The 23,471-nt window shown below is 34.3% G+C and overlaps 1 protein-coding gene across 4 annotated transcripts; it reads right to left on the bottom strand.

Moving 5' to 3' along the window:
• Window positions 1–499: 499 nt before the first annotated feature.
• On the bottom strand, window positions 500–22,360 carry LOC124831396 (pre-mRNA-processing protein 40A-like). Of its 4 annotated transcripts, XR_007028264.2 has the most exons (31): window positions 22,197–22,360; window positions 21,847–21,901; window positions 21,696–21,764; window positions 21,261–21,608; window positions 20,999–21,172; window positions 20,828–20,904; window positions 19,458–19,527; window positions 14,403–14,455; window positions 14,262–14,319; window positions 13,793–14,160; window positions 13,628–13,700; window positions 13,444–13,539; window positions 13,295–13,363; window positions 13,095–13,172; window positions 11,577–11,663; window positions 11,449–11,483; window positions 11,234–11,339; window positions 9,760–9,840; window positions 9,589–9,681; window positions 9,432–9,485; window positions 9,216–9,332; window positions 8,932–9,030; window positions 8,106–8,153; window positions 7,874–7,966; window positions 6,986–7,093; window positions 6,823–6,887; window positions 2,661–2,763; window positions 1,723–2,007; window positions 1,494–1,612; window positions 950–1,059; window positions 500–825 (listed from the first exon to the last, which is right to left on the bottom strand). XR_007028264.2 is itself a non-coding variant. In XM_047305377.2 (30 exons), coding segments are annotated over exons 2-30 (3,060 nt in total). In that variant the 5' UTR covers window positions 21,880–21,901; window positions 22,197–22,360; the 3' UTR covers window positions 1,329–1,360. The 4 variants fall into 4 exon arrangements, 3 of the variants coding, with proteins under 3 accessions (XP_047161333.1, XP_047161327.1, XP_047161328.1); XM_047305377.2 differs by lacking the exons at window positions 500–825; window positions 950–1,059 and adding an exon at window positions 1,329–1,361; XM_047305371.2 differs by lacking the exons at window positions 500–825; window positions 950–1,059 and having other exon boundaries at window positions 1,329–1,612.
• Between the last annotated feature and the right edge of the window lie 1,111 nt (window positions 22,361–23,471).

The raw sequence follows: 23,471 nt of genomic DNA, 5'->3' as shown, positions 1-23,471 counted from the left end.
GTGCCTATGACACCAAATTGTTAAGTTCTGGTTTAGTTGTCATGATGAGATCGTATTCAAATCAGGGGGGGAAAGGGGAGAAATTGATTGGAATGACGTTTATTTAAAGAATTGAAGATAGGACCTTAATTGTAACTTCACACTCATTTTATTTCGAATATGTTTGTCATGATAGACGCCAAAAAATGACTTGAGGGAATAAGTTCTTACCAGCAAAGTTATTGAAAAAAGGGGGGAAAGATGAAAAAGAGAAACGGATGGAAGGGTGGGAAGAAAGGAATCAAAAAAAGGCGCAGAAAGGAATAGCGCAGCTGTTGTGTGGCCCTACCAAGAGCGAAAATACTTGGAAATCTTTATTATTCATTACCATTTTTTCTGTTTGAAATACTAACTTCATTCTTCATACTGTGCCTTGGTCATTAAAAAATGGTAGGCTAGAAGCTATTTGTGGAAGAATTCTTCGGTACTAACGGCGAAAAAGGCACTTTGAACCATAATCTGATACAATACGTTTATCGCACTCTCTATAATCTATATTTTCGTGCCAAAGAAGTTACAGTAAATTCCTTTACCAAATAAACTTTATCTCGAAAAGTTAATTCAGTAATAATTATAGTAGGGAAAAACAGCATAAATGAAAGGGTAGTGCCTAGTGTCAACTTCACTAATGATAGATAAAACAACGCAAGTCAAATAAGCGGTGCTTGGTTACCTGATTAAGAGAATGATTTCTCGATTATGGCAATTTCGGAATTTCCAATAGCTCGCGGTGCTAAGCATTTCCCTATGTGCCGACTTCTGATCACAGGCCAGAATGCAGATCAACTGTAAATGATAATGGTTTAAATGTAGAATCAGCTGCAAACCATTAGCACAAAACCTCGTAGAAATCTTAGGCCATGTCATAAATTTTTTGTGAATGTAGGTCCATAATGAGTTTTGGACACACCTATTTGTGGTTATGAATCAGGTTCAGCCTAGGAAAGAGAAACAATAATTGTTACAGGAAATCAGTGACATAACACCATCGCAACATAACCAAGCCCGATTCGTTCCAGTCTGCACTCAAAACATTTGTCTAAGATTCAGCGTTAAACTACAATGATATTATTACATATGGACCAAAATGAAATCACACAAGTGCCAATAACCCTCCTAATTGAAGCTAACTCAGATATGGACCAAAATGAAATCACACAAGTGCCAAAAAGATTATTCAATTAGTGATTTTTGTGATACACAAAATTTGAATATGATTTTGTGAAAACTGGACATGAGAATGTTTCATTTATCAATCAAAGCAAGTTGCAACAATTGGGATCCTCACGTGAGAACTTAACCTTTCATTCTTGTAGCAAAATCTACAGTGCAGAACATTAGAACACTAGTAAGTTCTCTTGAAAATTTGTTTTTGAACCTTTTTTTGGAAAAATAATACATATTGAGCTAAACAAGAGGTAATCACAGGAGATTGAACAGAATAATATGGCTACCATCTATCCACACCATCTCCAAATTCCCCATCTTCAAGATCTCCATGATCACCTTCTCTGCGGTGGTCTCTCTTGTGTTTTTTGTGGCGTCCTTCATCTGATTCATGGCCAGATGCACGCTGCTCCACCAAAGGAAAAAATGCAACCAAAAGGCAGAAGACAATCAGTTAACATTAAATTATAGAAATTATTAATATCTTTAAGACAGAGAAGTCGTAAATCTACATACGCGCTTTGACTTCTTTCGGTCACTACCATGACCGTGAGATTTCTTAGTCTTCTCTTTATCCATTTCGTGCTCGGGACTATGACGCTGCTTCCTTTGTTTTCTACTATCATCTTCAGACCTTTTGTTTTCTTTGGATGATTGGATTTCAGATAACTCCATACTGTCACTGTCTGCTTTATCCTTCTTGTGTGCCTCATCTTTCCCTCTTTCACGCCCTCCATCTTTCTCCCGTCTTTGCTTCCCTTTCCTTCTCTCTCTTTCCTCCCTGTCTTTTTCCTTCTTCATCTGCAGAAGAAATAGTATAAGCCACTCAGTGACTCCTCTATTGAAAGATTTTATGAATAAAGAAATTCATATCAGTTTAGGATATTGATATCCAGATTTTGATACTACTCCATGCCTGACTAAAAAATATATTCACAATCAATATAATGAAAAACTACAGAGGATTTGAAAATAATTTATAAACTCAAATTACTATGATATGCACTTTATATTCATTTGGAAAATTCACTCGTTTTCTTTCTTAATGGTAGAAAGTTATAGTAACAAGAGTGTATTAAAAGGAAGTCATCTACACCTTAAAAGAAAAAGACAGAACAGCAAAACTTAAACATAAGAACATACTTTCGTCTTTAATAATACTTCATTTAGCAAGATGTCCAGATAAAAGTAGAACAACACAGATAAATCGGAAAACTCTAGCATACATCACAATTCACGATAACAATTTATGATAACTGATATTCCTAGCTATTGAACTATGCAACAATCAATGAGCCGACTGGATTATCCACAACAAATTTGCACTCCTTTCTTTATTCTACCCTATAATTGTGAGGGATTTGCAACACATATAAACATGTTATTATTCACACGTAAAAGAAAATGAATGACCCATACAATTCTCAAACACATGCAATGAGCAAAAATTATACCCTTTCCTCCTTCCGTATCCGCTCACTTTCCTTTGCCTCTTCTTTAAGTTGTGCAATGTACTCCTCAAATACTTCCTTGCAAAGGCTTTCATCTCCAATAGACCTAATAACATGCAAAATAAAGTACAAATAAGAGCTTGAATGTTTTATAGGTTAATTCTAAGAAGAAAATCCCAAAGAACAATGCAAAGCAGAGAAGCTCAAACATGTTACTGCAAATCACATAATGCCTTCTACACTTTACCTAAGATATATACAGTTGTTCAAGACATTCATCATTATATAAGATAACCAAACCATATCCAGATCCAATAAAAGAACTCTATATAAAATGTATTTTAACTGGAATATTCTCTGTCCATATTCAAAATTTGGTTGGATATCCACATTTATCCAAGAAACATTTTAGCAATGATCCTCTGATTCTTTTTCTCAAGAAAAAAAATCCCCTGATCCTCAAGAAACAAAGATCTATTGCTAAGAGGTATTCCATCAAATATGTTGTAAATAGCACATCATTAAGATAAAAATATTCTCAATTTATGTAGGAAATTCCACACCAATTAGAAATATGATTAAATTATAATATATCAGTGGATGCAAACTCGATCTCAAGGTTTAGGCTTTAAGTCTACTTGTTAGGTTGGTATCACAACTTCTTTAGCAAGGTTTGTTAAATCTATTTCAGCACCTACAAATATTTAGTCACACATTCAAGATATTTAAGCCTTAGCATGATAAGGTGTGATAGAGATCTCACACTGATCAGTGAAATAGACAAATTATAGTAAGAAGTGAATGCAAATGACACCTTAAAAATCAGTTTTGTGAAGTCGAGTTTGAACTTTAAGTCCACTTTCTAAGAATCTCCTTAGTACTTAAAAATATATTCAGAATCTTCCTATTCATTCCAGCATATTTTTATTTCTTATTTTAAAGGATTTGATTACTACAAATAGAGATGATAAGAATGTAATTGGTGTGATTGTGATGGATACAATAATTATTTATTTCCTTACATAGTTCAAGTAAATGCTGCTTCACAGTTTCTCGTCATCGCTGGAGTTGGTTTTGGGCATTTGGCAATGGGAGGCACCAAACTGGGTGGAGTCAGTTCTCAGGATTGGAGGGTGGAGTGAATCCAATTCACCCCAAATGGATACAGGTTTGGGTTCAGGTTCTGAAGTGGTTAAGTTCAATAATCAAGTGGTGCTAAATGCTCCAGAAATATAGCCAGATATCCAAAGAGGTTTCAGATGCTTTGGATTAAACACAAAAATCCGCTTGTAACTGGATTTTAAAATCCAAAACCACTTCTGGAAATAAATTTAGGACGAATTTTAAAAACTTGTCCACACTGATGGATTCATTTTGAATTAATCAAACCATGCAGTTCCCTGATCATATTAATACTCAAAATAAATAATCCAAATAGTTTACTAAAAAGTTTCAATACTTTAATTAAAGAAAGCATAGTAGTCTATGTGTCTGAACCACTTAAATGACACATCACATGAATCAAAACAGCCTATTATTCAAAATAAAAAAAGTTATTCCAAAGTACAATAACAATGTGAATATCAAAAGAAAAGGACACTGGCCCGTCCTCAATCTGGATCATTTCTTAAATTCGAAAAAAAAGGACCAGATCTAGGCACTGGTTAGATATGCAAAAGAAAGAAGGCTTGAATTCTCCAGGAAAACAAAGCCAAATACCTACGGTGGAATTTGTCAACCGAACATGTCATATTTCCCCCTTGAGGGCAGCACCAGACACTATTTGACTGCAATCCCAGTCAGCACTGCCGCAAGAGAAAGATAGAATTGTATGGCAGGATAGTAGGGAATAGAGGTGGCGATACAATGCTGCAGCACAATGGTGCCACAATTTTCTCGCACTTGATTATTATAAATTTAATATGGAAAAATAGGATATCAATCAAAAGTAATAAAGCGCTAGAACAGCACCATACAAATATTTGGATGCTCTGATAGTGTCTTTGGATAGAGAATTTTAAGAGGGTAATTCATTTTTATAAAGAATCTGAAATGTCTTATGACAAAAAAACATGTTATTTGGGTAAGGAATTTCAAAAGAAAATAAAATTCTAGAATTTTATTACTAATTGGGTCACTTAAAATTAGAGAATTTCAAATTCCACCTAAAAGATAAGAATTTGGAATTCTTCATTGCTCTTTGTATTCTCTCCTTAGCCTCCCCTACATTGTTGGGATGACTATCTTTAAAATGATGTTGATGAGTTATTTTTTATTAAAATTGTTAGGATTATTTTTGTTGATGTAGACAATTGTTATTTCTCGCTCGATGATAACCCGTGTCATCTTGGCCATTGTAGGGGAGGCTATTCTTTTTTACAGATGAGAACTAGATTTTTTCAATTGACTTCAATTGTGATTATCTTTTTGTTAATGTCTATCATGATTATTTTTTTAAGGACACTAATGTTACTCGTTATCAATAGTCTGTTAGGACTTTTCTCTAATGTCGAATGGAAAACTTTGGGCCAACATTAACTAGGATTATTTTTGGTCATCTAAGGGAATTTTTCATCCAACATGGATTGAGAAGTCAATGAAAAAACCAACGTCACAAAAAATAACACCAGTCAATGCCAACATAAACAATTGTGATCGAAATTAATTATAAACAATTTCGGCCAACGTCAACAGTAAAAAAAAGGCTTTGTCAATATCAATTATATTGATGAATTTTGACCAAAAAATAACATGAACCAAGTTTGACTAAAAAAAGTCAATATTGATATTTTTTAATTAACAATGGTTTGATATTTAAATAATTTTTGCATTTGGTGGTAATTAAAATACTTTGTCCAAATTAGAAAATTAAAAATCATAAAATTTGAATTGCCTTATCTAAAGAAAACATTTAAAAAATGAAACAATTTAAAATGAGATCAGTTCAAATTCAATGTACTTGAATGTCTTGGAAAAGGTGAAATTTTCTATCCAAAAATACAATGCAAAGGTTAATTAAAAACTAACACTTGAGATTTAGCAAGTTTGTTATACATATGTGTATTTTACATCACAAAATCAACTGTTGAATTTTCCACGCAATTGTTATTGTTATAACTATACATTTCACACTTTACAAGAGCCAAATCCACCACGGCCAATTAATAAGGCTTATCAGTTTATACACCAGCTTGTATTTTTCCTAATACATTGAACATGTATTTTACTAGAATGGGCATCCACAGCAACCCTAACATCAAGAATATATAGCATCAGATGCCATATAAGAAATGGAGTGTGGTTAACTCAACAGAAAAATCTACCTGAATAGAAAGAGAATTGTCCAAGCTGACAAATATAAAAATGATCCTAATTGATCAGAGACTTAACACTGTTAAAAACATCACTGGCTTTGTTCAAGCCTACATTTCCCAGTAATGGCTCCATTCCTGCTTTATGAAGAATGGCATGGATTCTTCATTTTGTTCTTCTTTCCTCATATTGGCTTTACTCTAGCATGCCTTGCCACAAGTTTGATTTACTTCATCCTACTTTTTCACGCTCACTTCCCTCTACTTTTCACTCTTGATCATCAACTTATCTTTGTGATCTGCTCATTATCCCCTAACCTATTCCCAACCTGGCATACGATCCTATCAATGACTGCAGCTATTATCTCCCACCCCGAATGTCAGTTAAATGGATGCCAGAGTTTTGATCGCTTCATTTGACCATGTTTTCATACCCTAGTAACTAAATGTCAGTATTTGGGTTTAACACAGACAATCCCGTAATTGGACAATGAAATGTTGGGGAAATGAACATCCTCATTTATAATTTATTGTTTTTCCTATGCCTATATCATTGGTTGTAATTTCGAATTACATGTATTTACCATTGTACAACCTTATGACTATAAATAAGGATAGCTTTTTTTTCTAATAAGTTCGAAATAATACTCAAATATTCATATGCAAATTAAATCCTTGCAATTAAAACACCATGGAATAGACTCCACTAAATGAGATTTAATTTCTTTTTTCCAAATATATACTCATTTATTTTAAACAATTAAAACCATCCTTAATTAAATAAAGCCTTATTGCTCCACTTTCACCCATAAAACAATTTATTCATGATGTTTAAATTTATCATTGATCCAGACCTGAACTCCTGGCTATCTTCAACAAGTGGTATTGAGTCCTCCCAATTTGAAGACACAGTAATGTCCTGTAGTGAAGTAAGCAAAAGAAATGCATATATAATATTCATTATTTCTCAACCATTACAATATAACAACTTAGACATTGATGTTCATGATACTGCACCTTGATAGAATATAGCAGATGAAAGAAATCATCGGCAAGACGTTTGCGCTTCTTAGCTTCCTTCTCCTCCTTCTCTTTCACCCGTTCTAGTAGCTCTTCAAACACAAGCTGCAGGATACAAATCGGTCAAACATGCATATATAGATTATATTCTGAACTGAAAATAATTAGAATCAATCTCTAAGAAGCTTGACCACTTCAATACATATGACACCCTTTATGGTCACTTGTAAATGAAAGAAATATTAAGGACTCTGGTAAACAATTCACAAAAGACAATCATGGATATATCAAAAACAAAGTAACTTTAGATTTCTCCAATTATCATAATAACCAGTTTTCCAAAAAAAATTCAGTTATATAGACGAGTTTTATGATGACAATCTAAGGCATTACAGGAAATCACCTCACCTTAAAAGGCAGTCTCAATGCATCATGAGAGTATACAGGGGTTTTCAAGCCTTATACAGTTGCACTTACATCTACCATGAATCAGATAACCACCAACACTGTAGTGGTCACCATAGTAAAAAAAAATGAAGACACGGGGGTATACAGAAAATGGTACTACGGTTCATTTTATGTTAAGGAGCTAGTCTCCCTATCTGCCATTTGGGTATCGAGGTAAGATTGAATGTTCAATATTAGTGTCTCTCTCCTAGTATACTCCAACACGTGTACACATACACAAAATGTCAAAATAAAACCTGGCAAAGAAAAAACCATCAACTAAAGAATGGCTGAGGAAAACTAGTCACATGCAAAGTTTAATTCCCCCATTCATTCTAATAAACAGACTTGTAATTAGTGTTGAGACAAGTAAAGAAATTTAGCATATTTGAAACGCATAAAACAGAAGACAGAAACATATTCCACCCATTTACCTACCTTTAAATTGAAGTCAGATATTGGAGAAGTACCAATGTCTTTTGATAAAGCTGATTTGAAGTCTTCAAACGTCCAGGTTGAGAATAAGGTGATCTGAGATACATAATAAATCATATCCATCAGAAAAGATTTGATAAGCAAATGAGAATAAGGTGATGTGAGATACATGATAAATCATATCCATCAGAAAAGATTTGATAAGCAAAAACCACTGAAGACTGATTCATCATACCTTTGCCAATTTCATTGCATCTTTTATTCGACTTTTTTCTTCATGATACTGTAATATACAAAACAAAAGAAGATTTCCGTTTTATGAGAACCACTTGTTAGCAATTGTAATTTTTTTCAGGATCCATGAAAGTAGAAGTCCACCAGCTCTATTTAGTCATGGCAGAACTCGTTTCAATATAACAATATATGTGTATTGTAATTGATAGGGAATGGAGAGTTTTTATGTAAGGAAGAGAAAAGGGAATAAAGAGGGGGAGAGGCGTTAGGCAGTTATAACCGTATTGTTAGTTTGGGCAGGAAATAAAGCTCCTATATAAGAGCTGTTGTATCTGAGTGATACTTACCTTTTGAATTGTATACGTGCATAGACAGGATTATTCCTATCGTGTGGAGAGAGAACTTGGCTCTCTTGGTGGTTGTGGCTGTGCAGTTATACAAAAATATACAGTTTATACTTTCTTTTCTGGTTGTTTAGTGTGAGTAAGTGCACATTAGATAGGTTTCCAATCCAGAAACCTATCAGTAATGGAGTCTCATTAGAACCCAATTTGATCTTTTATAGATGCGGGATATCTTTAACTCACCTAGGATAGTGTAAATCCTTATGGATGTACATGATTCCAACTAAAGATGTTCAGCCTCATGATTTAACGGGAGAGAATTTAAGAGATTCAACAAATAATAATACCTTTCTATGTTTTAAAAATAAATTAATGTATAATTGCATGAGATTACAGATCCTAAAAGGAAAAATCATAAATTTTACCCATGAAATTAGTAGAAAAATTTCAAAGCCAACCATAAAGAGAGATTAGCATGCTCACTTGTTTATCTAGCTCTTCAGCAACATCTTCATACAAGTCTTTAGGAGTTGAACCCGATGTGTTTGATGCCACTGCTATGTAGGCATGTAAATCTTTCACCTACAAGACCACTCAAAAAATATCATCTCCATGGTCATTAATAAAAAAGTTGATCCTAGACAACAAATAAGAAAATGGAGAAAACTCAACAAGGTAATATTACGTAAGCTACCACAATTTAAAATTTGCATTTTAAAGTATAACAAAAGGTACAAATAAATAAAACCACAAAATGTATAATTAACCTTTGTATAATAATCACGCCAGTGAGTTTTTGCTGTAAGGATGCCTGAGGCGATATGCTCTTCCATCAATTTGCGGAATTCATCACGGTTTTTACGTTCTGTCTTTCTCAATTCTTCCTATTACGTTTGAAAACAGATATTACATATTAAGCAATAAACAAAGGAAGTAGGGGATAGAGTTCTATAGAGCCCTACAGAGGATGAACATAATAGTACCTTTTGAATCTTCTTCTGCTCTTCCTCTTCCTTTTCTAAATCACGTAAATAATCCTGAAAGGAATAATATAAATTAGATAGACACAAATTTTCAATAGTAAAGATGTTCATATAGAATGACAACTTCAATTGTGAAAATAAATAAAAAAGGTACTACCTGGAATATCTCCAAGCGATCAATTTTTTCAAGACAAGAACATCTTTCATCAGCCTCTAGGCGATCTTGAACTTTTCTCCACTGTGTACTAGCCTGTGAAGCAAAAGGTTGGATGAGAGAATAACAACATAAAAATCTTACAATTTTTTAGGGCATAATAAACCAATTTACCTTTATAAAGTCACAAGATTCCAAAAACTTTTTGTATTCCATTATATTTCGCTTTCGTTCCTCCTGTACCCTTGCTCGTTCCTGAAAAAATGATTACATATTTATTTAAAGCACTTCAAAGGATTTTTACGATTTAATGCATTGATTACAGTGACAAAACTCCACTGATGGTTCCATACCCAGTAAGAACTGAAACTTTGATCTTTTCTTAATTTTTAATTCCTTTGTTGTTTGACTCATAACAGACTTAATTTTTCCATAATATAACTTAGCTACCAACAATGTTGTCAAAATTGCCAAAATGCACAATCCTGTGAGTATGGGAGAACCAAGAATACAAGGCCGATGATAGTGCATAGCATAGATCCTGAAGGTATTTGTGGTTTTGGGCAGGCTTACTCAATTCAAGATACCCAACCCATGTTTTTGGGCTTTCCAGGTATGGTTTACAATAACCCAGTTTTAAAAATTAAAGAAAGGCGACCCATTTCCCCTATAGGGTTACCAAGAGCAAATCAGTACCAAACAACGTCCTGTGTGACTCTGCTCTGCTCAACTGTGCTCATCACCACTGTCGACCATTATACCGCTCCTGTCACTGGCAATCGCAGAGTACCTATTGTGGTCACCATCATTGCAACACTTTATTTGTAGTCCCGGCCATCAAAACAGATGTGTTGCTGTTCCTGACAACAAGGCTCACAAAACCATTGCCAATAACATCATTGACATCAACCTTGGCGGACAGTGACACCCAATGTTAGGGGTCCATCAGTCTTCTCTGCTGCTTAGGTGGAGGTTGCTAGCTATTCAGACTTTTTCTTTTCAGTGAAGCTTCTTCTCAGTAAAATATAAAAATTTAATAAGATATTTCTTCTCAGTGTTATGTCCTTTAAATTTTTTAATATTTCTTCTATTCTAGTTGCCATTTAAAGTTGGAGTGTTCAGTTACACTTATAATTTTAGTAAGCAATTGTGAATTTATCAATTATAATGAATTAGTTTTTTTATGACTTATGGACCTATGTTGAGTTCTGTATGCATTGGATCTTAATATGCAATAAGGTTTATCATGAGTTATTTTTCTTGTCTATATTACTTTAAATCTATTCCCAGTTGAGTTATGATCCTCGTGTTTGACAACACTAGCTACCACTGACTCAAATCAACTAATCCTTCAAAAAAAGTTTTGCACTTCACATTAGCAAAATTTTGATCATCCCAGAAACATTCAGAATAGATTTTAGTTAATAGTGAAAAACAAAATTTATCTGTGCAAACATAGGCACTAGAGACTAACAACACCATATATCATACAAGGACATAGCACACATGTCTAATCCAAAGTGTTTACCCAGAAGCAAGGTCGGCATACTTAACATTAACAAATATGAGCATATATAGTAAACATTCACTCAAAAGTAAATGCCCAAAGGTTCTATAAATGGTTGAAGGATGAGGTAGCAGAACCCACCTTGTTTACAAGTTCCTCCAAGAAGCTTTCAAACATATCCCTACGATCTCTGTCACGTTCAACAGCCTTGAAACGTTCATCGTTTTCAAATATAGACACGGCTTTGCTGAGTGATGTCCAAAAGAATTAATAGCAAAATTAATAATTATCATAAAGTATATCAACTGGATGCAATGTCTCAAAAAAACAACTTAAATATCATTAAAAAAACAAACCTCCATCTAGTGGATGAAGTCAAGTCCGTGGATTCCTGGAACATAATTTAATATATTAGAAAAAGAAAGGTGAAAAGGAAGCCACACATAACACAGCTTTAAAGAATCACTGAAGCGCATAAACATACTTCTAACATTTTTTTAAAATCCTCCCGTGCTTTTTTTTGTTTCATTCGCTTTTCCTCAGCTTCATGTTTTTTCCTATGATTTAAGTACTGAAAAATGAAAAAGAGAAATAGTGTTATCAATTTACCAACATTTAATGTACATCCAGAACATATTATAGAATCTCCCCAACCCGTGCATTTAAAAGAGATGTGAATATAAATCTTGTAGGGATGTATAAACATGGAGAACATAGTCTCAAGTAACCTATTCTCTCATAATAACAATCATCCATAAATATATTCTTCTTATTCAGATTTGTTAAAATAGTATTTCGGTATAAAATTTTCCTTTCTAAGAAATACTGAGACTATGAGAAGTGTTAGTTAGATTGATCAAACGAAATAATGAGAATTGTGGGCTTAAAGATCATAATAGTTTATCCAGTACATGAAATTTGACCCCATCCCCACCTGTCTGTATAATTTCCTTGTGTTGAGGAGGACTTAAGCTTCTTTTATTTTCAAAAGTGCATAACAAGTCAAACATAATCTGCAAACATTTAAAAAAAAAACAGTTCCATAGGTTGTATTTCTATAGCATACATCACATGTGATGCACACCTACAATACCACTTGACAGACATGTGAGCCTCTAAAGACAGTTGTTGATCATAGACACGACTTCAGTTGTCAATAGTTAGATTGAGTGGCCAACCCCAAAAGTGCTATAGCATGTTCAGAGATGAAAAATGTATAAGAACAGATACAACATGAATATTTTATAGGACACAAATGCTCACAAATAAAAATATGTTCATAATTAATGATTAAAAGTCACATCACAATATGCCAAACTCACATTCAAGGACCATAATGGCATTAAATGGTAAAAAAAGCTCGAAGGTCGCAAGAGTCACTACACAACCACGAATTGAGCATAGGGCCTATAGAACAAAAATCTAACAGGCTTGGGCATGAGTAGTGGCAAGGAAAGAGAGGGTGTCTGAGCAGTAAAGAATATGAACAGAAACCCATAGGAGGATATTAGCTGACAATGTGACTGAAGAGTAGGACATTTATGCAGTGGGTCATGAATTGGCTCAAAATAAAGGAAGGTTTTAAAAATTATTGTGTGAATGATGAGGGATGAAGAATTTCAAACCCTATGTAGTTTCTGGTGCCAAAAATGGAGGGGAAATGACGAAAATGATAGAAAAAATATCTAATAACTCAAATATGTAAGCGAAAATGGGTTTTAAACAGTTTTGGTATAGTGCAACAACAGTCACAACCACAGGTGTGACAAACACAACTACTAAAACACAATTATCTTAACACTAATTTCCTTCTCTATTATTTACACATTTCAAATTGGGCTTGTTCAAATACTTTACAAATAGAACAAAACAATTGATACTTGCCCCTTACAGAATAAAATATGCCAGCTAAAGCAACAGTAACATAATAGGAAAAAGAATAAGGGAATAAAGGAAATTCTTAGAAGCAATAAGAGTTCTCTCCAAATTATATAAGAATTACCTCATTGAAAGCTTGCTTCCTTTCGCCGAGTGTTTTTAACGCACCATACCTTTTATCATTAATTATTAAACGCATAGCCTAAAGCATAGAAATGTCCACGTCAAGCAAGCAAATCACATAACAGGAGACAGAAACATTTAAAAATTTGAAAAATGTATACAGGTGTGTGGCACTAAAATATATTAATGAAATCACTCTACCCGATCCCAAGTCCAGTCAGATCCAACATTTGCAGAATCCAAGAGTGCTTTGAAAGCATCTTTGGCCTCCTAATAAGGTAATATGATGAATGATTAGTGCCCAGGAACATAATACTGATAAAAATATCTTGAATATTTCATTCTCATACCATCTTATTTGCAAAAACAAGGGTTTCTGGCTCAACTGCCTTTGTTTCTGCAGCCACGTGATTACTTCTCTCCCCTATTGAATCCGTTTTACCATCCTGCAAAATTTGAGAAAAATCAGTATGATAAGCACCAGATAATAAAAGCATCATCCAAGACATAACAAAACAACAATGAAAAACGTACTTCTTTCTCTTCAGCAGGAACTCCATCGGCAGAACCTAGAGCATCTTGATTTGAATCATTGTTAGTGTCGTTCCTACAATATTTATGGTACAATGAAATTAGCATTCATCTACAGAAAAAATAATAAATAAACACTGAACAGGAGATTAGTCAAAAAGACACTACGTTGGAGTTATAGCAGTGCTAACATCCGTATCAACAGCTTTATCACCTCCCATACTGGTATCTGACGGTGTGACAGTATTTACAGGTGCCTCGAGTTCATCCACTTTTGTTCCAGTTATAGGGGTTGAAGAAGGAGACGTAGATGGTCCAGAAGGCATCTCAGGTTGTACAGTACTTGTGGACGTAGTAACAACTGGAGCAACTGAAACAGGACTTGAAGGTTCCCCTTGACTGCTTACAGATATATTATCTGCATTTAGTGTTGCTTCTGCCACAGAAGGTGCCGGAGAGGGTTGAGTATGAGAATTCAGTAATGCTTCAGAATGTGGTCCACTGGCAATTGCTTTTTCAACTTGCTCACGGGCCAACTTGGAGGAAATAATTTGCAGGAATAAAATTAGCTCAAAATTTAAAGGCACAAAATAACAGGAAGAATATTTGAAAGAGCATTGTTTTCTATGGTGGAAACCTTCAGTTCCTCGGGAATTAACCACTTAGATTCCTTTGTGACCTTGTTGTAGAAATACCTACAGAATATTCATTAAATAAAATAACATAAATGAATATCAAATATAGAAGGGAGAAAGACATTAATGGAACTAACACCCACTTTCGTCCATCGGGACTAATATACTCCTTCCAGTTCGTTGATTCATCCACTCTCTAACAAAATAAAAGAAAGCAATTAGTGGGTCATTATAAAGATATTTATTTCTTTTCAAAAGAAAGATTAGTATCTTCATTTTGTAATAGAAATTAGAAATTCAGGTCTCAGAAAGCAAGAATTTGAAAGAAAGAAAAAAAGAATATCAAATCCAGAAAACAAATGGGCAAGGTAAAGGATAAAGACTAAATAACCAACTCACAACAAGCACTATGACAACAAGCCTATTCAACTCCTTATATTTTTCTAATTTCTAAGCAGCTAAAAGTGAAGTTATGTTTTATGGAATTTGTTGTTTCTATTGGTCCAGTCCCATATTCTTGTGTTATGGACTTCAGAAAATAAAAAAAGGATTTAGTATTTCCAAAACTGATCAAAACTGAATATACATAAATTTCAGAAGCCATACATTGCTTAGATAGTATCCTATAATAATGTACCTCTGAGAAATGTCTATTTAGAAGAAAATTCTAAATATTTAGTAGTAATGCTGATTGGAAATCAGCTTCCACATTGTTTATTCTTAATTCTCTTGTTTTCACCATATTCACATAAAATTCAGTGAAACAAATCATTCACTGGCAACTTAGTCAAGTCTGTCTTGCTAATTACAGTCCTCCCGACAGAGCATATTTTGTATAAATAGGACTATCTGAACCTTCGCTATGCAACTGCAACTCACATTATACCAAAAGTCCATTAAAAAAATGCACCTGTAAATTTCTTTTACAAATATCATTCACAGTAATCTTTCGAAGATCCTAGAATCAGACACTTTTTTACATGTTTCCTACTTGCATAATATTAATAGAAAAATCCAAGTGAACCAAACCATTTCACCAGCAATGTTGTCAATGTCCATCTTGATAATCACAATCCTCCCAACAGAGCATATTGTGTATAGACAGGAGTACTAAAGGAGTCATAGGGAGTGCACATGATGATCTGAATCTTCATTATGTAACTACACCTTACATTCATACCAAAAGTCCATAAATAAATGCACCTGTAAATTTCTTTTACAAATATTATTTACAGTAATCTTTCTAAGATCCTAAAATCATACACCAGCAAACAGTGCATAGAGGAAACAGAAGGCAACCTAATAGATTGCTGCCATAGCACAAAACCAGAGCTCCAAAGTGTGAGCCATGGTAATACAACAAAAAAGGGAAAAAAAGATTAACACCCATGTTCTAACAATACACTTGTTCCACACAAATGAAGATTAGCAACATTCTTTTGGAATTTGGACAAAAAAATTGCCACAAAGACATTCACTTCATCTATTTACAAATCATGATATTTGAAACTTATATTATGATGCAAGTACGAAAAGCTGTGATAACATTCAAGCAATATAGTAGATAGAGCAATCAGCAAAGACACACAGCACGACCTACCTCTCAATAGAGTAGCACAGCATGCACCTGTAAGCACCTTACAGCTATGGGAGTAACACACGTAGATTTTAATAAGGTAAAATTGAAATATATGAAGTCCTAAAAGCATTAAAAAAATTGAATTGTCTGCAGTAATACTAAAAGACAAACACCATATGTTCAATATTAACAAAAAAGAATTCGTCTTTTATACTTGAAATTGTTAAGTTGTGACCTCCGAGTTTGAGTCTATTGACCTTATGAATTTTCAGTTCAAGTTTACTTAAATTAAATTTTAAAACATAATTTATATTTTAGGTAGAATCTTTTTTATCCATGCTATGATTGCATTATTTATACCCCCTCCTAATCTTAGGTAGGATCTTGATTTTGACAACCTTGATCCGATTGACACTTTATCAAAAGGTTTAATACATCATTTGGTCCCTACTTTTAGGAGTTTGGTTCAAAGTGATCCTACCTTTTAAAAAAGTTCAGTAAGGCCTCATATTTCGTTAAAAATGTTCAATCTGGTCTTTTCCGCTCACGCCATTAAAAACATAACGATGCAAATGCCAACGTGGCCAAACCTGAGTGAGTTGTGCAGTTTGATGAATACGTGGATGAAAGAATTAAATGCAGAGAGAGACAATTAAATGACTGTTTGAAGAATTAAATGCAGAGAGAGAGAAACGTAAATGGCTTTTAATGGTTGAAGAGAGAGATATTGATGTATTGATTAGAGAGAGAATATTTCTCTGGACACTACCCAACAATGCACCAGTTTTATACACCCACCTCCAAATTCCACCCTATATCACCCTATATACTATTCCACTCAATAATAACTTAAAAATGATATAATTTTCGAAACCCATAAAACTAGATATTTCACTGTTAGGACAACATCAATATAACTAAAAGAAATAATCCTTGCTTATTAACAACAAAATCGTGACCATTAGATAACCTCTGCACCTCTCTCATCAATCTTTATATCTTCAAAGAAAACTCCTTTAGCTTCCCTAGACCTATTTTATAGACCCAAAATTTAAAATCTGCACAACGAAAACCTTAGCATGTAACCCTTCACCATTCTTATAATTCACCCATGCAACCCCAGAATATCATTTGCGTACTTTACCTATCCACAAGGGACATAGCAGCACATGCACAACAACAATTTCATGCACTTGGTATTAACCATATTATGATTTCCCTCCCAAGGTAGGTACCACGAAAACCATTAAATGCCAATATCAAGAACCCCTTCTAACTCTCTGGATTCCAACTTCTACAGGAAGAAAATATAATATTTCTCTTCATCTTACCATGGCCCCCACATGCATTGAAACTCTTCACTTGCAAAAACAAAATATGCACTCATACCATTATGTGATGACAGTACATTACTCAACATTTATACCACTTCCATACATTTAATACCCATCAAACATTCCATGCAATTACAAAATAATTTATTATACCCATAAACCCATGTTGGTACCTCTATTGAGAACACAACCCATCACCAATGCACTCTATTGTCATATTTCACTCATACAACACGTTAACACTTCCTACTCTTATTTACATTCTTAACCTAGCCAACCCACGGCTACCCTCTAAAGATTCACGATATGCATTTATCCCTTACTACAAAACCACATGCAGTGTAATCTTTCAACTCGCATTCATATTCTGGGAATAACATCCCAAACCATTTTTTTTCCTTAGCAACCCACAACCTTCCAATTGGGTATACTATCTATCCACACTGTTTCTCAAGATTAACAAGTTTCAAAGGAAACACATCATACTCAATCAATACATCAAAAAGTTAACTCCCCTTACCTGGGTTTTCCAGTGAATTCTTTAAAGGCCCCTTGGTTCCTAGAAAATCTCATGACTGCAACAAGGGCCCCTACACAACTCCTTGGTACTCACAGTCTTCTTGCGCACTCTCTCGAGTTGTTCTGAAATGTAGCTTAGGGTTGCTTCTTATTTCGCACACAAGCCGCCGGAGGCCGCGCGTTCTTCCTCCCCCGTTGTCGTCGTCATTGAGGATACACAACTAGTAGCTCCCCCGTGCCCCCAAGTCTCGCTGGATTCCCTCCAGTACCCATCGAGATACGTCGGTGCGATTCCCCACCGGTCTCAGTCCGACAGTGGTGGCGACGGCATGATGAATGCATTGAGTTATTTGACGAATATTCTCATTTCGAAGGTCTACGACGTAGCAATTGAGTCCTCTCTACAATTGGCGCCAAAGCTTTCTAGGAAACTGGGGTTAAGGTTTGGCTCAAGAAAGAGGATTTGCAACCCATTTTCTCATTTAAGATTCGTGGAGCTTATAATATGATGGCAAAGCTTCCCAGGGAGTTGTTGGAAAAGGGAGTTATCTGCTCTGCGGTGATTGTTATGTGAAGAGGGTTAATCCAAAGGTGAGGATTATTGGGGTGGAGCCCTCTTATGCAAATGCAATGGCGTTGTCATTCCATCATCATCAGAGAGTGATTTTGGACCAGGTTGGAGGATTTGCAGATGGTGTGGCTGTTGGGATTTGCACCTAACTTACGTCATTTTAATTTTTTTTAAATATTTACACAGTGCAACCTCTTCAAACGTGTCACGTATTCATCAAACTGCACAATTCACTCAGGTTTGGCCACGGTGGCATTTGCACCGTTATGTTTTTAACGGCGTAAGCGAAAAGGACCGGATTGAACATTTTTTAACGAAATATGGGGTCTTACTGAACTTTTTTAAAATGTAGGATCACTTTGAACCAAACCCCTAAAAGTAGGGACCAAATGATGTATTAAACCTTATAAAAAATAGAAAAGCGTACAATATGAAGTCAAGCCAATATTAAGATTCTCCTTATTTAATGTAACAATATAATATATGTATTGTCCACCAATGAATATGAAGCACACATTAAAGAAAATAATCATAATCAGAAGAAATCCCTTTAAAATTAAAAAAAAATAAACACACATACAAGAAGGGAAAGAAACGGCACTTTCTTCTCCAAAGTAAGGCCAAACAAATAACATAATATCTCAAAGAAACAAACATAAGAAATCATGAGTACGAAGTCAACAAACATTACTAAATGCCCTACCCATAAAGAACTAATCCCCGATGATTGTTTTAAGGTCGAATAGTAAAAATAAACATAGGACAAGATCAAGAGTCTTTAGTCATTCTTGCTGATTTATAGAACGGAATTTCTATTCTAGACTAAAAATTGGAAAAGAAATTTCTTCTAGAGCATCACCCAAGGAAAACAAAACAAGTTGATATCAGACAGCCCAACCGGCATTTATCACAACACTGACCTTACAACAAGACGTAAAAGTCAAGATTGATGGTTGCCTGCCTGAGAGAAAATCAGTTCAGTAATGAATGAGCTAATGGCAGATTATTTTCACCGGACTTGGACAAATAGAAAGCACATAACAATTCTTGAATAATTTGACTCAGCTGATACAGTAAATTGACCATGAGAGATATATACACTGCAACCTTGACAGAACCAAATAAATAAAAGATCCAAGGGTACAAATAACAAGTTGTTTAACAAAATGGTAACAAAATCAATCGCATAACTAACCTCAATAGGCGTCATCAATTCAAAAGGCTTCTCCCAACTAGATACTTTAGTTTTCTTATTGTAATAAAATCTGAAAAATTAATTGAAAAGTTATACAATTAAACTTGTGAACAATTATATCTAGAAGCCTATAAATGTTTCTTGTGCCAAGAAAATATGCATTACCCTAAAAAAATAGATATTCAACCCAAATTACCAAACAAATGTCCTGAACATTAAATAATTGACGGCTTCATCAAACAAGGGAGTCAATATATATAATTATAAGTATATGCAGGTAGTTTTGTGTGGGTGGATCTGGGTGAGAGCCCCCCAGCCTTGATTTCCCTCCAACCACTGTAAAAAATATTTCAAGCTCAATTATATGTGCCCAAAATGAATAGCGATATCAACCTAGTTTGACTAAATAAAAACCTAATCACACTTTATCAACCCCTGGTTTACATTTAACCATGATACCACATTATGCTACATTTTGATGAGGTACTCAACAATGACTGACTGTTGTGTGGCTTCCGTTGACCGAGATTCAACTTGAACAGAAAGTTGTCTTCCTTTCCACTAAGCCTAAGATGCGACAGAGGTAGGTTACAAAGACACTATAACATTCAAGTTAGCAGAAATTTTGCAATTTAGTGATTAGTAAATGTGCCAATTAGTGAGGCAAATGCCGTTTCTTGATTGGATGTCAGTCCTCAACCCTAGCAGCAATTGTGACAGCAATTGTGGGATTTCACATTGCAATCATGTAAATTGAAATCTATTGTCAGTGTATCATTTTCACCCTATGTTCCAATATATACATAGACATTCTTAGAGGCGAAAAACAACTTTTCCACCTTGGAACCAAAGATGAAAATGGAACCTCAGCCAAAAATCTAAATTGTCATTATTGCAACACAAAACCCCACAATTGTTGTCATATTTGTGGCAAGGCTCAAAGACTGACATCGTCAAGTAATGACACATGTTCCACTAACTAATGCAACTATTGCTTAACATTAATTTACCAATATATTTGCTTACTCAAACATCAAAGTGTCTTTACTGTACCGACCCATATTCAATGAAGTAGAAAGGAACCGTCCATACAACTCGATTCTCAGTCAACAAGAGCCATAGGTAAAATTAAAACAGTATACAGTTAATATCTGGAGTAATTCAAATAAAACAATTCTTAATGCCAGTATACATTATTTTTTTTCATTCACCCCGGTAATAGAAAACAAGACCCCAAAACCGTTTCCCACTTTATAGGATTGGCTACATGGATCCAACAACAAGACATAATGTTCATAAATTATTTGAAGAATATGCAATATCAACAGCATTGTACCCTAGGAATGCAAGCAAACATTCAAATCCCTTACGTTCTTCCAGTAGCAGTGGTATGCTCAATCCAATCTGTGGAGCCATTCTTAGCTAGCTGTGGCGGGACAATGGTAGCCTGAAAGACAGAAATTAAATTTGCATGAAATTCTGCTTATATATGAGCCATAAGACTCAATCCATGTTATGACAAAAATAAGTAGGATACATACCGAAGGCATGACAGTTGGAACTAAAGGCTGTCCTCCACCGTTGCTCTGAAGAGTTGTCCCTGTGGTAATGCTCTGGGATGAAGAGCCCGTGAGAGCATGGACTTGAGGAACAGGTTGAAATTGCCCGGTAGAATTAAAATTTGTCTGCACTTGACCATAAGTAGGTGCTGCAAACTGTGTAATGGCGATCTTCAAATCAGCATTCACATTTAGAAAATTTGGCTTATCCACTACAAGTGCAACATACAGGCCAAGACTTTACCGTATATGATGAAGAGAGTGTCATTCCCGGACCAACTACACCTGGTGTGTAACCATTTGGAGCTTGAGAATCAGGTTGAGGCATCATTGATTCAGATGGGATGTGCAGATTTGGGCGAGCAACCGGCATTGGAATTGCCTGCGATGGGGGTGGCAACTGCGGACTAGGTCTTGGGGGTAACTGTTGAATTGGTTGAGAAAATTGGGGCTGTTGATTTTGAGGAGGCATGCCAACACCAATCATGGGAACACCACCAGGACCAACAGGTTGATGTTGGTGATGCTGGTAATGTTGAGAAGGTATGGAAATGAACTGTTGTGGCTGCTGAGCAGGAACAACGGGTCGGAACTGCACAAACAGATATGTTCCTTGAAATAAATAATAATTTGACACAGAGCCAATACAATCACAGAAAACAAAAAAAAAATACATTACCTGAACAGGCATAGGTGGAGCATAATTGCGGGGAGGATCCACTGAACCGGAAATAGGAGGCCGAAGAGGCTTTCATGACAAAAACAAAACACATGTAAAAATAAAAGAGACAGAGGAAAACCAAAATTTCCTAGTTCAATATATACTCTACCTGTAAACCTGGAAATTGCGGATTATTTGACATCTGAGCAGAGAACCCTCACACACTATCAAAAGAGTGTATAGTTATCAGTATCTTAAGAACCCCAAATATATCATTTTGTAAATAAATTTGACAAGTTTTGGGTGCCCATAAATTGGAATCTAAAAAATTACACAGAAACGGATACCCAAAACAATGTGCCTAAAAAATCACCGACAGAGAAGCTGTATGGAAGAGAAAGTCCCCGATACTGAATCTTCTTGCACCGGGGGTAAAGGAAATTAGGTTGCAAGAAGAAACGAGGGTGGAATAAAGTGAGTGTACGGATAATAATTGAGGAGAAGATGAGACATACGTACCAATTTATTAGGTTGATGCCTGCGATTGAGTGCTGGATGAAACGGTAATGGGGATTTTACAGTGAACGAGATGAGGAGACAAGACAAGAACACTAGTTATCTTGGTAATGGTAAGTGTCCCTCTTTATATCTTCTTGATTAATTGATTTTCCAAACCAAAACCTTTTCTCTCTCCTTTTTATTTTCTGCTTTTTCTTAGGGCAGATTTCCCAGCAAATAAATAATAGGAGAGAAACGGGTCGTGGACTCGTGGCCCATTAATTATTTTTTAAAATTAAATTATGTAATGTTTTTACACCAAAAAAACGTTTTAGAGTTAGATCATTTGAGTTCTTTTTATCTGTTTTTGACAATATTTTTTAAAAATATTTTAACATAATTTATGTATCATTATATGTTTATGTTTATAATTATTATTACTGTGAAATAATTTTGGACTAATCACAAAATTATACGTAGATAATATTAAAAATTTTATAAAAATATTGTAAATTTTTTTATGACCTTTAAATACACAAATTTTATTTCAAATATATAAAATGAAATATATTAACTGTGTCCCGCTAAAACTCATTGATCAATATATTAAAATTTACTTAAAAAATCTTAAAGATCCCCTTCTCTAAATCCCAACTATGTGTCCAATATAATCTTAGAACTTTTATCAATATTCAATCTCGTGTATTATTTATAAACTTTTTTTTTCATGTTCCAAATCTATTACAAATTCTCAGACTTTTAGATAAAAATAATAATAATCTAAGACTTTAAAGTGAAATATAAATGACAAAAGGGTACGAAAATGTATAAGATTATATTAACTAAAACATAGAAAAAAAATATTAATACTTGTTCATTACTCATTTATCATCTCTAGTAACTATGTGTAATTTTCTTTATAATTTCAGTATTATTCTTTAAAATAACTCATCAATCATATACAATCAGCTTGGAATCTTAAAAAATTGTAAAATGACAAGACTTCAAAGTAAATGAGCATCTAGCTTACAACTATTGTGATGTTATTATGTATAACTAGTAAAATTTGATTTCAAAGTAAACAAGTATACTTTCACTGGTAGATATTATTAGACTAAAAGAATTGCGTGCCCCTTGTCTTTAATTTTTATGATACTAAATAATTAAAACATATTTAAGATAATAAGAGAAGGCTTTATATAAACAAAACGTATTATCGTGTTTATAAAGGAATATTTAACATAATGCTGTTGAAACATAAAAATACATTATTCTCCTTTGTGAGCATTTCTGAAT

This window comes from Vigna umbellata, chromosome 8 (assembly GCF_029865625.1).
Source record: "Vigna umbellata cultivar VRB3 chromosome 8, Vumbellata_1.0, whole genome shotgun sequence".
Classification (NCBI taxonomy): Eukaryota; Viridiplantae; Streptophyta; class Magnoliopsida; order Fabales; family Fabaceae; genus Vigna; species Vigna umbellata.
This window is presented reverse-complemented; position numbering and strand designations above follow the sequence as displayed.